The sequence below is a fragment of the Thamnophis elegans genome, chromosome 3 (genome assembly GCF_009769535.1).
Source record: "Thamnophis elegans isolate rThaEle1 chromosome 3, rThaEle1.pri, whole genome shotgun sequence".
Classification (NCBI taxonomy): domain Eukaryota; kingdom Metazoa; phylum Chordata; class Lepidosauria; order Squamata; family Colubridae; genus Thamnophis; species Thamnophis elegans.
The window spans coordinates 16,313,638-16,329,244 of NC_045543.1; the positions used below are offsets into that span (position 1 = coordinate 16,313,638).

General features: G+C 39.9%; 2 protein-coding genes across 2 annotated transcripts in view; one reads left to right on the forward strand and one right to left on the reverse strand.

Moving 5' to 3' along the window:
- On the forward strand, positions 1-14,191 carry THSD1 (thrombospondin type 1 domain containing 1). Its single transcript, XM_032214343.1, has 5 exons — positions 1-388; positions 3,013-3,152; positions 4,444-5,394; positions 9,957-10,124; positions 11,945-14,191. Exons 2-5 carry the CDS (start codon positions 3,095-3,097, stop codon positions 13,318-13,320), a joined length of 2,553 nt encoding a protein of 850 aa, XP_032070234.1. The 5' UTR covers positions 1-388; positions 3,013-3,094; the 3' UTR covers positions 13,321-14,191.
- Positions 13,331-15,607, reverse strand: part of LOC116506549 (fibrinogen-like protein 1) — a 26,511-nt gene continuing 24,234 nt past the window's right edge. Inside the window, exon 8 of the mRNA XM_032214344.1 lies at positions 13,331-15,350. Coding sequence (XP_032070235.1) covers positions 15,170-15,350 — 181 coding nt within the window. The 3' untranslated portion in view covers positions 13,331-15,169. The remainder of the gene's footprint in view (positions 15,351-15,607) is intronic.

Here is a 15,607-nt window from a genome sequence, read left to right on the forward strand (position 1 = left end):
CCGAGGCCAGAGGCGCATCTCTCTCTCTCTTTCCAGCTCGGGCGCGTCTCCTCCGGTAGCCAAGGAGGAGAAGTCTCCGCGGTGCTCCCGCTCCAGACATGAGCCCCCAACGCGGGGAGAAACGGGCGAGAGGTCGGCGGCGAGGCCATCCGTTGGCGCCCCCGCGGCTTTTGCTCCTCAACTTCTTCACCTGACGCCCCGCGGAAGAGCTCCTTCCCTGAGCAAACTGGAGAGATCCCCTTCGAGGATCGAGTTCGGACTGGATCGCTTGCGCTGCCAGGACGCGCAGCCGAGGATACGGCGCCCGGACTCCTTCGCCTCTTTTCTTCCCGCTCCGCCTGTTACTCCTCTCGTCCCGCAGTTGCCCAGCGCGCTTTTGAAGCAATAGGTAGGCACTTAAGTTATTGGTCGGCGAAGAAGGAAAATACACTATCTATTTGTGGGACGGTGGGGGGGTTATTTTTCTTACTCGCTGGGCTGCTTTGGGAATGCAGGCAGCCCTCGACTTACCACCACAATGGGGCAACTGTAGTGATTCACTTAACAAGAAAATGAGGCAAAATTCACTTAACAACTGCCTCACTTAGCAACATAAATCTTGGGGTCCACTGTGGTCATAGGTTGAGGACCCACCTGTACCATGTGGCTTGCAACAAAGACTTCTTTATTTTTGAAAACTGTGTAGATGCTGCTTTTTCTTTGTAAAATGAATTCAAGGATGCTGGCACACATAGAACATTTTTTTTTGTTCCTGCGTATTCAAAAGTACAGGTAGTCTTTGATTTACAACCACAACTGAGCCCAAAATTTATGTTGTTAAGCGAGACCTTTGTTAACTGAGTTTTGCCCCATTTTACGACTTTTCTCGCCACAGTTGTTAAGTCAATCGTTGCAGTTGATAAGTTACTAAACTGGTTGTTAAGTGAATCTGGCTACCCCATTGACTTTGCTTGTCGGAAGGTCGCGAAAAGGGATCGCATGACCCTGGGACACAGCAATGATCACAAATATGAATCAGTCATGAAGCATCTGAATCTTCATCACGTTTTGTGGAGCCGCACAAGTTGCAACTTTGAAAAATGGTCATGTCACTTTTTTCAGTGCCATTGTAACTTTGAACGGTCACTAAATGAACTTTCGTAAATTGAAGACCACCTGTATAGTTTTTAAAAGGTTTGTGATTCTTTTGTGCACTGATCTGTTTCTGCTCTGGAGTTGATCAGTTCAGTAAAATCTGCCCATGTACAGTTGAACATGAACTCATTATTTCTTGTCCCAACATGATTTTTGGATTTCTCTCTTAATGTTTCATTGATTGCTCTAATGCTCTCTCCACTTTTTCTCTCTCTTCTTCTTTCACTGAATTTCTGACCCAGTAATTTCTGTGCAAACTAATGAAGTATGTAATTGAAACCCAGATCCCCCAGGCTAATAGCAGAAAACATTAGAAAGAATCAAGACGGGAGCAAGTCTGCAATGGGAAAATAAACTGATCATAAAAAGTTAAAATAACTTCAAAGGATTGTCATAAATACAGAGAGTAATGTGTTATTGTCAGTTCTGAAAGTATGTTAAAGGGCCTAGCTCAGCTTTGTGTCCTGAAGTGGAATTTCATTGTGCATGCACATATTTAACAATTTTGCAGTGAAACAGAACCTTTGGTTAAATACACTGGCAAGGTCCAGTCTGCTAGAGGCAGTGGTGGGTTGCCAATTTTTTTTACTACTATTTCGGGGGCATGTGCGATACTTCTGCGCATGCCCAGAAGCTTCTGCGCATGCACAGAAATGTCTGGGCGGGTGGGCAGAGCCTCCTGCCGCTGCTATTACCGGTTCGCCCAATCCGGGCTGAACTGAGTTGAGTTTGAGTTTATTGGTCTTGTATGCCGCCCACTCCCGAAGGACTCCGGGCGGCTTACAATAAACAAGGGAAGGGGATAAATAAACAAAACAACACTTTAAAATACACAACAGTCACAGTTTCCGTGGGGCTGGATATTTCGAAAGCCCCCCGGCCTGCTGGAGCAGCCAGGACTTAACGGCTTTGCGGAAGGCCGGGAGGGTAGTAAGGGTCCGGATCTCCACGGGGAGGTCGTTCCAGAGGGCTGGAGCTGCGACAGAGAAGGCTCTCCCCCGGGGAGTCACCAGCCGACATTGGCTGGCAGATGGGATCCGGAGAAGACCTAACCTGTGAGATCTAATCGGTCTATGGGAGGTAATCGGCAGGAGGCAGTCTCTCAGGTACCCAGGTCCGATGCCATGTAGGGCTTTATAGGTAACGCCCAGCACCTTGAAGCAGGTCCGGAGACTAATGGGTAGCCAGTGCAGCTCGCGGAGGATAGGTGTGACGTGGGTGTACCTGGGTGCACCCACAATCGCTTGCGCGGCTGCGTTCTGGACCAACTGAAGTCTTCGAACACTCTTCAAGGGCAGCCCCATGTAGAGCAACCCACCTCTGACTAGAGGCAGGGATTGTTCATAGACAGTGAGATTTCTCGTGGGATAAAGAAACCACTTTTTTGCAGGTGTATTTCCATTCTAAAACAATGGCATTTCATGCAGCGTAAGAGCATTTTGAATTGCTTATGATGCCAAAGCACCTTGGCATCATAAACACAATCTATATCTAGTCCAGAATACCTAATCTGTATCTAGTCCAGGCTAGCCCAAGCTACATATTCAGGTGTATTGTTGCTGAGATCCTGAATTCATTTAGTTAGCTTTTGCACAACTTAATTAAGTATAGAGAAGCACCAGTTCCAAATGTCTGGTTCCTTTGCAGTTCTTCGTTTCTTATTTGCGTAAAAGTCTCAATGATAGCTACATGGTGGAGGCTGATGCTCCAGCCACTGAGACCACAGACGATACTGGACAAAGATGATGTACATTAGATTGAAAATACAATTTCAAGGGAAGGTGATACCTTGGAAAGTCTAAGAATCAGGACTGCAAGTCCTCTGAGAGCTAACAGGCATCGTATTTTGATTTTTATTTCCATGGCTTTTGATTGCAGAGAAATGTGTAAGAACTGAAGTTTGTTTTGGGCCGGAATAGGACATGAAGAATAAAAGGAGTTGGGAGATCACCAAATCAGGATGAAACAGAGGCTGAACATTTTCCCAAACCTACTTCTAGTTGTGCTCTGTGACTATGGTGAGTATGTGGAAACATTAGATGGAAATTACATCACTATTGTCATTTTTAAATGTCATCTCGAGATGGATGGACTGGAAAATCCCATCATTCCTTGATGTCTATTAAAAAGCACTAAGTTGGAAGAACTACAATAGGTGACTTGAGGAAACTTGAGTTATTCTCCTTTCCTATAACTCTGCACATCTGGAGGAAGACTGGGGCAAGCAGACTAGCCTGTTGTCCTCTCTGTTTTCTCTGCCCTCCATATATGAAGGGTGAACTTTCTGTAAAAAAGGACCCTCCTTCAATGGTGGTTTTGGATGGTGGGGAAGCAGGCAATGTCATGGATCCAAAATCACATTTCTTAAATGAATTTTAGATTTAACAGCAACAACATCGGCCACAATTGATTTGAACTAAGCAGAAGATAAGGTCTCTTACCTTGAAATATACAGTACAAAACAGTTTTAAGTGTGTTTTTTTTTGGCAAATATCAAGGGAGCTATTTAAAGTTTTAGCTAGTAGCTTTAATTTTAGTTAGTTAATGGTTTCAAATGTGTAACTTTCTAGAAAAACAAATGTTCTTTTTAAAAAATTGAAATCCAGTATGGGACAGGGAATCAAAAGTAGTGAAGATATGTTTGGCCAATGTAGTTGCTCTCTGTTACATTGTATGATGTAGCCGCTTTAAAATTATTTGTTTGCAAGAATGATAAAGGAGAGAAGATTTAGGAGGGAGGAGTGGAGACAGTGGGGGTTTCTTGCTTGTGGTTAAGAGTTGTACTTATAATACAAACAGCTAAGAATGAGAGAATTAATGGACCTAGCACATTCTAAATGCAAGTTCATTACTGCATCTGAATTGTTGTATAACTCAGCAATTGCACATATGCACACAGTTTGGACAGAATCACTATTTTGAAAAACAGATTTGGGCTTTTTGAATCTTTCACCTGTTCTGCATAAGAACATTGGTATTAAATTACATTAAATTGAGATTAAAACAAAATAACAGAATGACAAATTTGGAAGAGACCTTCGAGGTCTTCTAGTCCAACCCAGTTAAATTAAATTGGGATTGTAAATTAAACAGATAATAGGTTGTGATCCATGTGTTATGTAGATTAAGGTAGCTAGCAGCAACCTTTACAGAGATAATTCTAGCATCCCTTCCTATACTTTTCAGGGATGTTGAGAATTATCGTGCCTTAGGTGGAATGCTATATGCTTGGTTAAATTTCCTAAAAAGCATGTAAGTTCTTCATGCTCTTCTCATTAATTATGCTATCAAATTCCTTTTTCCCCCCAGTTCTCGGAGCAATCAAACTTCTCTTGGACCAACAGACTCATATAGCTTTAAGCAATGTTACAGTATCTGTTAGTTTTCAGAATTATTATGATGCTAACGACACACTGAAAAACACTTCTGTTCTACTCATGGAGGCTAGCAGCAACCAAATTGTTGCAAAAAAACAGCTTCCAGAAGACCAGCGCCAAGGTGTGGTTGGTTTTGAGTGTTCCTATTTTAAGAATGCTGGGAATTACTGGTTGAAGCTGGCTTCTGAAAACATCGGAGGACTTCATTCCCAACAGAATGAAGGAAGTCTTCTACTCAACGTGGAATGGCCTATATTTGACTTTGATTTGAGGAGGATGTCAGGTGGCCATGGGAATTCTCTTCAGCTCGGGCTGTTTACTAATGAATATTTATGTCCCATCAATAAAACAGTGATTTCTCTGGATGTAATTCTAACCAGTAACCTATACGAACTAGGGACATTGATCTCAAATGAGACACTGGGCCTGAGAACAAGGAAACACCTTTCTCTCTTTGAGTCGCAGTGGGTGAAATTGGACTGCCATGTGATTAGCCCAGAAGCATACATCACTACATTACTGAAATCAGCAGAGAAGGGCTCAATCATTGCTTCATTGGGACCTATAGATCTTGTGCGCAAATTTGGATACAAGCTAGCCATATCAGAAGAAGTGCGATGTGAGTCATCGGTTGTGGCTTCTGTTATTTCTCCTCCATGCACATCTTCTGCTGGACGCATTGCTGTGTTTAAGTATAACCCTTTGGGTCAAGTGGTGTCAAAGCTATATGAAAGCATCCTGAATCCAGAGGACCATCAGATAGAACTCAGTTGCACATTGTTTGACAGTGGCACAAATAAATACTGTTTTGAATTTAGCTCTTCCAACCAAGTGAATTCGGTACCATGGGCAAAAGAATGTGTACTAATCCAAAGGAATGTTGGTTTGTATTACTTTTCCAAAATGTCTCATTTGAAACTGAAGGATTTCAGGGTCTTCTTGGATACATATTCCTTCTGGAAACTAAAATACAATACAAAAGCATAATCCATCAACTTTTGCAAATAAGTTTGCAACAGTGCTGGGCTGCATATACAGGCTAAGATTCCTGCTAAATATGGTAACATTTTTGCCTTGATAGTGTGCTAGATGGATGAAAGTACGGGGAAAAGATGGTATTGTATGTTCCCATACCTATGAAAGGAATGAATAGCTTACTAATTTTTAAAACATCTAGATAAACTGTATATTCTACATACAAGCTCTCCTATGTATGCAGTTCTGTAGATGGTGCTGGATTATGCCATTGAAATCTTGCCTTTAAAAAGAAATAAATTTTCTTGTACATTTTTTCCCCTGTGGCTTCTAAAGTAGAGGCACCAGATGTGAGCTGCAAAAATCCACAAAACCACAAGATAGCTGTGAAGAAAAATACAGATAGTCCTCAACTTATGGTCACAATTGAGCCCAAAATTTCCATTGTTAAATGAGTTTAGCCCTGTGAAAAATGTCATAAGTCACTTTTTTCAGGGCTGTTATAACTTCGAATGGTCACCAAAATGAACTGTTGTAAGGCGAGGACTAGCTGTATATTTTTTTATTGCCATCTAATAATTGTCCAGATCGTTACAACCCAGATCTCATCACTATCTAATTTGTGTCCTTTGCCTCATTTCAATTTATACATCTTCTCTTATTTTATCTAAATGTTTTTTTAAAAATATTCCCCATTCTAGGAGATACATATTGTATGATGATGAGGCAAATCAAGTAAATTTAAATAATGCAGAAATTTGAATGTGTGGGCATTGGCTTCAGATCCAGATTAGTGTTCCAGGTTGCCTTGGGCAAGGCATGGCAAACCACTTTGATTTTCTACCAGACTTTATGGTGCAAACCTCAGCAAGAAAAAGAAAGGAGTATCCAGTCCCTTACATAAACATGCCAAGTTGCTCTGGTGAGATACAAGTGGTTTGCTCAACCAACTGGGAAAATACCTCCCTCTTGTACAATTAATTATAACAAATATACAAAGAAATGTGATGATCGTGACTACTTTGTGACATGCAACACAGGTCTTTTTTCCCCCAACGTAGCCTTAGAGAGAAATGAACCAACAGCCATTTTGAATCTCTTCACATAGTAAATAGATTAACCTTAAACAAGATTATTGTGATCATAGATCACACATGGTGTCTTGCAAAATATGTTGGGATTACAACTGCCAAGATTCACAGACCAACATATCTGTAAAGTGCCAGATTATGACAGCGCGATATGAGGATATTATGGCATTATTATGGCATTTATTGTAAGCCGCCCGGAGTCCTTCAGGAGTGGGCGGCATACAAGATCAATAAACTAAACTAAACTAAACTAAACTAAACTAAACTAAACTAAACTAAACTAAACTTAACATTGTGATAGGGTTCTGCAACCAGACTCCTACACAGTACCATATGTTCCAGGTTCCATTGCCCACCAATACAACTTGTGTGTTGAGGCTAATTTGGACATGAATGAGTTCAAACTGGAAGAATGTGGGCTGTTGCTTGGCGTTATTAGAAATTCCTTTTCAGGGAGGAAGGGCACAAGGCAGTTTCACCATGGCAATAATTCTGGCAGTTGAATAGGTAGCTGCTTATTTCTGGACCTTCTACTTCCTCTGTGAGAGAAGGCTTTCGGGGTAAGCCATTGAAAATCATACTGGTGTCATTTCTGAGGTAAATTGTCTTATTTATTAAATGTTCCACAATTATGAAGTAGTTGTGGTCTCTAATTGCCAGGGTTCTTTAAAAAAATTACTGGTAGTTCTGCTCCTTTTCTTCTCAGCAGCCCAATATACAAAAATTAGGCATTACTTCTCTGCCAAGAAATGAATCACCTATTTCTTTATTTGAAATTGTTAATAAAGGCTTAGAACTAGGACTGCCAGTATAAACCCTCTGGTAATTCCAGTAGAGCTGCATGTTCCCTCTGACTCAGTCATCACCAATCCAAGCTCTGCTCTTATCTGTTGTGTGGGGAAATGAGGATTAAGTATAGTGGACAAAGGGGGAAATTATGCCATAAACAAGAGAACTCTCACAAAGCAGCGTGATCAATATATCGGTATAGCTTCCTCTATTTTGAGGTGGCCTAATTATAAAAATGTTCTCAACCAACTATTTCAAATCACTTGCAAGAATGAATTCTCCCATCCCAGTAGCTCATTGACCAGGAAGGAAAGAAGGAGGAAGGAAGTGGTTCAAAGGAAGACATTCGTGACCCAAGAGAGATGAAAGGGACCTTTGACAGCATTCTTGAGTTTTGATATAGGGGAATTTGCTAATCTAGGTTCTTCTATTTATTAGTCAGTGTGACTAACCTGAGAGCTTTTACTCTGGAGAACTTTGATGCAATCGACAAACTGAGGTTTCTGAAAGTTGACTGAAGCATTTAACTTATTCCTAGCAGTCCCAGAAGATAGAGCTCATTGTTATTTTTCATTTCTTGGATTGTTTCTATGGATTTTTTTTAGAGGAAGGGTGAAAAACCTGTATCCCAGTAGTATGTAGATAATATATGTGACCACAGTAAGTGGGAGTAATAGAGGTTGGAATGTAACAGTGTGTGGATGATCATAAAGTTTCGAACACTTCTTTGGAGTATCATTCCTGCAGTTTTGAAGTTTAGTGGATGAAATTTTGAGCTCAGCCTTATCTTCTCCCATTTTGGATCTTTATCTATTTTGACACAATCTGATTTATTTAAATGAAATTGAATCTGAATCTAGGCAAATCTGTTCTTTTTACCAAGTATTCAGGGGTTTTTTCCCCTTGTTTATAGAGGAGTTATTTGGCGATATAGGGCAGAATTAGCATATTACAGGTATTTGCTTAATGGTAATTGTTGTAATCAAGAAGTACTATGTTTGACCAGATTTTGAGCAGCACAATTTTTCATATCATGTTTGTCTACATTAAGTGTTTCTAATGTCAAGTTTTAAAATTTATATAACATCAAATTATTTAATGGGCTCACTGCCCAGGATTGCTTATTTTAGATGGCCAATAAGTCTAGTCTCTCTTGCCATTTGTTATATGTACCTTCTTTAACTGGAAGTGCTGAGGGACTGAATCTAGAAGCATTGCATAGAAAAAGGTTTGCTCCATCACCACATGTGACTCCTCCATCATTGTCACTCAGTGATAATCACTTAATGCTTCAGTAACATGACATATCACCTATTAGGAATTAGCTGTCAGAGCAAAGAAAGAAATTGCAGTGTTGATCACCACAAAATGCAGACTTTTTCCCAGGTCAGTTATTCTACATGTTGGTTTTACCTATGCAGAATGTTGAAAGCCATCCAGAAACAAGATGGCATGAAAATGACCAAACATCTTGCTTGTAAAATTAGACCATATTATGCTGTGGCTAAAAGTGTTTTTGGATCTCTGTTTTTAGATTTATGTAAAATGTTTCTACTAATAACCAGTTAGTAACATTTTTAATCTTTCAAGCATAAGCGGTGAGGGCAGGAATGCTGCTTAAGGAACAAAAGTTAGTGTACAGATGAGATAGAAGCAAGGATGGTTTGCAAGGATAAAAAGGGATGGAGTGGCTTGCGGAAGAAGGTAGAAGCTCAATTTATATATTTTTATCTTACTCTTCCCATTGGTTTGACTTATTATTAATTATTTTCTTGCTGCATTTTGCGTAAAGTTTTTTACCCTAAAAGAAAAGAGTGGGCATATACATATGCATGTGTATATAAGGCTACTAATCAGCCTTGGGTTATTTTCTGGTCAGTGGAAAAGCAAGTTCAGCACAAAAATGCACTTTTTTGAAGGATCATCAGCTTCAGCTGTGTTACCTTGCTGTAGAGCATTTATATATCCCAGGTCTTCTGCTACCATTTGCAGTCTGGTGAATTTCCCAGATTTTTTGTCTATCCCATAACAACTGAAGTGACTAATGGTCTATGGGTAGCCCTCGACTTACAATAGCTGATTTAATGACTGTTCAAAGTTACAACAGCACTGAAAAAGGAGACCGATGACCGTTTTTCACACTTACAACTGTTGTAGTATCCCCACATGATAAAAATTTGGATGCTTGGCAACTGATTCATATTTATGACAGTTGCAATAGCCCAGGGTCACATGATCTTTTGCAACCTTTTGACAAACTAAGTCAATGGGGAAGCCAGATTCATTTAACAACTGTTACTAACTTAACCACTGTAGTGATTCCTTAACAACTGAGGAAAGAAAGGTCATAAAAATGGGCCAAAACTCACTTAACAAGTGTCTCGCTTAGCAACATAAATTTTGGACTCAACTGTGATCATAAGTCAAGGACTGCCTGTATTTTTTGGGAAGGGATAATTTCAGTTTCCACAAGGAATTTGAATCCATCTGCTCTTTAGAAGTAATAAATTAATCTATTGCTTTTTGTGCAGGATGGTTGATAGCTTTCAGAGAACATTTCTCTACAGTAACATAATTTATGTTCTCCTAGGAGGATCCTGGAGCACTTGGCAAGCCTGGAGTTCGTGTAGTGCCACTTGTGGAGGTGGCATTCGTGAGCGTTTTCGGGAATGTCTCATGCCTTTCCCAGTCCACATGATACAAGGTTGCCCAGGAAGGCAACAAGAAACTTCTCCGTGTTCTTTGGAGGAATGTCCCAGTATGTAAGCTTGATGTTTCGAAAGCACTATAGTCTATATAACTTTGCATTATTTTTGTGTGTGTTCAAGAGATCTCTCTGCCCAATATATTGTTTTGGGACAACAGTCAGCATGGAAGTCTAAGGCAGGCAGCTTTGAAGGAAGGAAACCCAAGTGTAGAGCTGTGTCTGACTGGCACACTTGAATATACTCATGTAATCAACATTTCCCAGGGTACTGCCATTTAAGGCCACCTAAAGTCCAGTGGAAATGTGGTATAATATTTATCCATGCACTGGAAATGTTACAAGTTGCAAGCCCATACATCTAAAGCTCGGGTGTCAAACTTGTGGTATCACGTTGCCATCACGTGATGTATTGCGACGTATTTCCCTTCGCAGAGCTGGGAGGGGGGGTATGGCCAGCATGTGATGCATCCGGCCCATGCGCGGCCAGTTTGACACCTATGACCTAGAGCGCATCAGGTTGGGAAAGGCTGCCATATATTGTTTACATATTGAGATATATATCCTTACAACAGGTAGACGCATTGATGTCATAAAATTATTCTTGACTGACAGCTATGCAAATGCATGGTCTTTTAACAGTTTTTAACCTTACCTGCAGGATTGCAAAGTTCCTAAGAAACCCAGGATAAGCCCTATTTGGAATTGCTCCCCACAGCATGCCAAGCTAAAAGATTTAGGTTGATACAGAGCTTGCTCTGTCTCAAAACAAGGTTGACTGCAAGACAAGTCCTACTTTAGAGAGAATATTTCTGTGCTTGATGTTGACCACTTCCTGGTCAACAGAGCATTGTGTGGGCCCAAATACCCAATTAAGTTGAGATGGCAAGCTTATTTCTTCTGCTCAGTCTTAATTTACATATCTCAACCGTGACCCGTCAAAACCGTGGTCCACTAAAGCGCACCCGATTAAAGCGCGTACCTGACGTCATCAGCAGCGCGACAAATAAAATTAAAAATAAATTAAATTAAAATTAAAATAAAATTAAAGCAAGCCGATTCACATAAAGGTAAGGGTTAGGTTTAGGGTTAGGGTTAGGTTAAGGGTTAGGGTTAGGTTTAGGGTTACGTTAAGCGTTAGGGTTAGGGTTAGGGTTAGGTTAAGGGTTAGCGTTAGGTTTAGCGTTAGGTTAAGGGTTAGGTTTAGGGTTAGGTTTAGGGTTAGGTTAAGGGTTAGGGTTAGGTTTAGGTTTGGGGGGGTTAGGTTTAGATTTACGCGTTAATTTTAAGTTTACCGCTCACAGCGTGCTGTTTTCGTCGCACTGTGATGACGTCACGTACGCGCTTTCGTCGAGCGCGCTTTATTCTACCACGGTTTTGTGGTGGAACCATCTCAACAATGTTTCACAAAATCATGAACACGAAGAGCAGCTCCAAAATTTCCCAGTAAAGTAGATTTTTTTTTACAATAAATGTCTTGTTTCTTGAATAGCTAGATTAGCCATTCCGAATCAGGCTGTCACTTCTGCACAAATAGTGCAGATTTGTAATATGTTTCAAGTGTGCAATACATTTTAGTTATGAAAGAAAGAAAATTGGCTCCAAACTTATTTTAGGCCAGCTCTAACATCACATCTAAGTAAAAAGCAATAACTACAAAGCTATATATCTCCAATCATCGGAAATCAGTCTGTTAAAAGATTGCATTTCAACTAGTGAAGTACTGGAATACAGTGATATCAGGACGCCAATGCTGAAGTAGTTTACAAAGTGCTTTAAAGCCATACAGTGAGAAACAGTAAGCATTTTAATTTGTTGGGTTGATTGGCACTTATAAACTGTTTGTTATCTGATGTCTTTGCTCTGTGTTTCAGTCACTACAACTGGCCTCCTCACACCAATGTCTCCTGAAATGGAAGGAGAAAGAGCTGCCAATAATCTAATAACTATCACTGGGATATCATTATGCTTATCAATTATCTTTGCAACCATCCTTATCACCTTATGGCGAAAGCTTTGCAGAACCCCAAAGTGCAGCAGTCCAGTTAACTGTGACTCCCCTCAATCATCTGGCTTCCGAAAGAATTCTGATGAAGACGATATCTGTCCAGACAGATGTCAATTAGAAAGCTTTTCTGAAGGAGAAACTTCTTGTTTTTCCCCAGGAGAAGCTTCTGACATAGCCTTGAATTTCAGGAGAAGTCTTCATTCGGTCCCCGAAAATGGAGGAGGATTAATTCATGAGAATTTGCAGTCCAGCGCTCAAAAAATCATCCCTCCCATTTACAGCTATCGCCTTGCCCAGAAGCAGTTGAAAGAAATGAAGAAAAAGGGACTTACGGAAACAACTAAACTTTATCACGTGGCTCAGAACTCTCTCATGGACACAGTGAAAACAGAAAACCAGGAGGTAGCTGGGACAAGTAAGTTTAGAATCAAATCTCCATTTCCAGAACAGCCACCCGATTACCTAAAGTTGTCAGGGGACAGGCCCTGTTCTAGAATGGATAGTGCATTTTTGCAGCCCGATTCCGTGTGGAGCCCCCATCATTCCTCAATGAGGAGAAGCCATCCCAGATATTTTGATCACAAAGGAGAGCCAACAGAAAGAGGATACCCAAAAAGTTCACAGTTCAGAAGAACAGCAAGTTTTCATGAAGCTAGAAAAACAAAGCCATTTCGGAAAAGAAGCATGTCCACCCTTACGCCAAGTCAGCCTTCGTTCAACCACTGCAGAGCCAAAGTGTGGGATCATGGTATGGAAAAACAACATTGTGTTACATCTAAAAATATAGCACAGAACACTACGGAACTTGAACTGTATCACAGCATTCCGTTGACCACAGAGTCATTGAGCTGGGGGGGACATATTGCTTACAAACAGAAGCTTCCCGAGAAGAAACCAGATCTGGTTCACAATCGTCCACTGGGATCTTTTGTATCTTGCATTGATAACTCAGAGTATAAGAGAACAAGAAATGGACGTTTTTTAAACCCTGCTAGTACTTGGAGAAAAGAATCTACTTTCCTAACTCTCAAGGATGATCACCAGAAAGCAGAGACCCTGAGTCCCTCGCAGTATAGAAAGAGCAAATGCCAAAGCTTTCCATCTGATACTGGATGCCACTTCTATGACAACACTTCCTTTGCTCTGGTTGACTCAGAACAACAAATGTATGACCTGCCTGGATATTTTGAGTTAAACGAAGGTGAAATAAGTACTTTGACTGCTGAAAATTTGGTGATCTGAATTTCTTGTGGGGGGAAAAAGGGAAGCTGCACCATTAGCAACTGCAAGAGCTCTTAAACTTTCAAATTGTACTTTAACAGAAAACTCCTTAAGATGGGAAGGAGACCTCATTATCATTCCATTGAAGCAGGCCAAAACTGGGAAAAGTAAATGATACCCTAACACAAAAATAATGACTAAATATGTACTTGTGCAGAGTCTCTCTCTAAACTGTCTCAGAAATAGACCCTTTAAGGCCAAGGTTAGCCTGTATGCTTACATACACAGTTTACAGTATTGGACAATGGTATTGGAGCATATAATACATTTTAAATTGGTTACCCTTACTATCCTCAGAATTCCTCATCAATGGCTGCTAAGTGACTGTGAAAATGTCTATGACATTCTACACCGTGGCATTCGGTGGCCTATAAAATCAGACTTGGAGGTCTGCATGTGGTATTAGTTAAGAAGTTAGTGTGGTTAGAGGCACAGCAGGAATATAGCCGGTCTATTCATTTCTATTGGACAAGCACTGGATGCTTCTTTAACCACTGTTTGCATCACAGCAACTCCAATTACAAACTTGCGAAGCCTGTTAGATATACTCAGTCGCAAAGCAATATTCTGCTTCAGAAGAATCCACCTTAAAAAAGATTATTCCCCCCTCAAGGAAACGTATCCTTTGCAAACTTCAATAAATTTCAATTGAAGAAACTGTTTAAAATTAAGCAGTTTGGGCTTGGTTTCTCTCACTGGCATATCGTTATAGAAAGTGTTTGTTTCAGAAAATGTAAGTGAAAAAATGTAATGTGAAACAAGAAATGTTATTAGTGTTTTGTAATGGACAAATTCTAGACATTGATAAACAATAAACTAATGTTTATTTTTATGCTGTTTAAAAGACAATGATATAATTGTGATTACGTCTTTTTGCAATTGTTGCTGGTTTAATTGCCTTAAATATGGCTGATGTAAATGTACTAGATAATTTCTCACACATTAGGAATTAATATAATTGTTCACATTTTACCAGAAGGCTGAGAGAACATCCATCCCAAAGCTACACTTAGCCCATCATGGCGTTGTAATATTTCAAACATTATAAATTGAAACGTGACAGTTTTAAACACATGGTGCTTATTCAGAATAATTTGAAAAAGCCTCCTATGAAAATGCACATCTAGCTTTATACTTAAATTAGGCAGCCGTCAAGATTTTCACTTTTCTTTCCTCTTTTTCAATTTAAGAAAGTTTTGAAAATACAAATTTAGAAAGGAAAAGGAGATGCCAGGTAAACCTGCATTTCCCGATCTAACATTCTTTTGATCTGTTATAGCAACTAGAAATTGCTTCCTTTCCTTAGAAGGGCTCTGATGGGATTCACACAAAACCAATTTCATTCTCTCTTTATGTACCATAAAACCTTTTCTTCCCAATGACTTACAACGTTTTCTTTCTCCGTGTTTCCCTGAAAGGTGGTTATTTTTTGGAAGAGAGGGAACAAAATGAATTCCAAAAACAAATTTAAAAATACCAGTTTATGCAAAGCGAATATTCAACAACTGAATATTTTTTGTAAAGGAAAAGTAAATAATAAGCAGGATTGTCCTTTGTGCCTTCAATAAAGTAGAGCCCCCCCCACCCATTTTTGAGGGCAGGTTCTATATATACGAAAAGCCATCTTTTTAATTGTCAGCTGATGTACAGGTATAATACAATGATTGACAAACCACAACAAAATCTAATTTAGCTCCTTACTGTAAGATTTTTTTTTCAGTGTGCTGGGTCTCAAGCCAAGGTCCACATATACAGTAATTTTGACATGCCTGCTTCTCTTTCTCAAACGTGCATGAAAAAAAAAAAAACTTCAATTGATTTCACCATTTCCACTCTCTCCATCCAGGAAGGATTGGAACCTGATTTTCATAGCTGTATATTTCAGGGAATACCACAGGCCTCGCCAAGTTGACCAAACCACTCCATTATCAAAGGGACTGGAATATGTCCCTTTCTTGTAATATCGTCCATTAAGATTTGCTGCATGGCACCTTGTGGAAATGTCAGAGGAAAAAAAAACACAAAAAAGATGTTAATGAAAGGTCAGGGAATGGCTCAAATGCAAATTAGTAGAGAAAATGATATAAATCTTAATTATCAACAGATATTACATTATGACCAATTGGTATTAGAATTGTCTTTCAACCAGGTGACCTTTAGCTTCACTGGAGCAGAACCAGGGATTGAGGGAGAGGAATGTTCCAACTCAGCTGAAGGACACCAGATCAAGGAAGTAGCATATACATTT

Excerpts from the sequence above, each read along its gene's own strand:
- THSD1 (XM_032214343.1), top strand. The coding sequence starts at position 3,095 with ATGAAACAGAGGCTGAACATTTTCCCAAACCTACTTCTAGTTGTGCTC. Across the intron at positions 3,153-4,443 it reads AGTTGTGCTCTGTGACTATG|TTCTCGGAGCAATCAAACTT; the intron begins GTGAGTATGTGG and ends TTTTCCCCCCAG. Across the intron at positions 10,125-11,944 it reads TTCTTTGGAGGAATGTCCCA|TCACTACAACTGGCCTCCTC; the intron begins GTATGTAAGCTT and ends TCTGTGTTTCAG.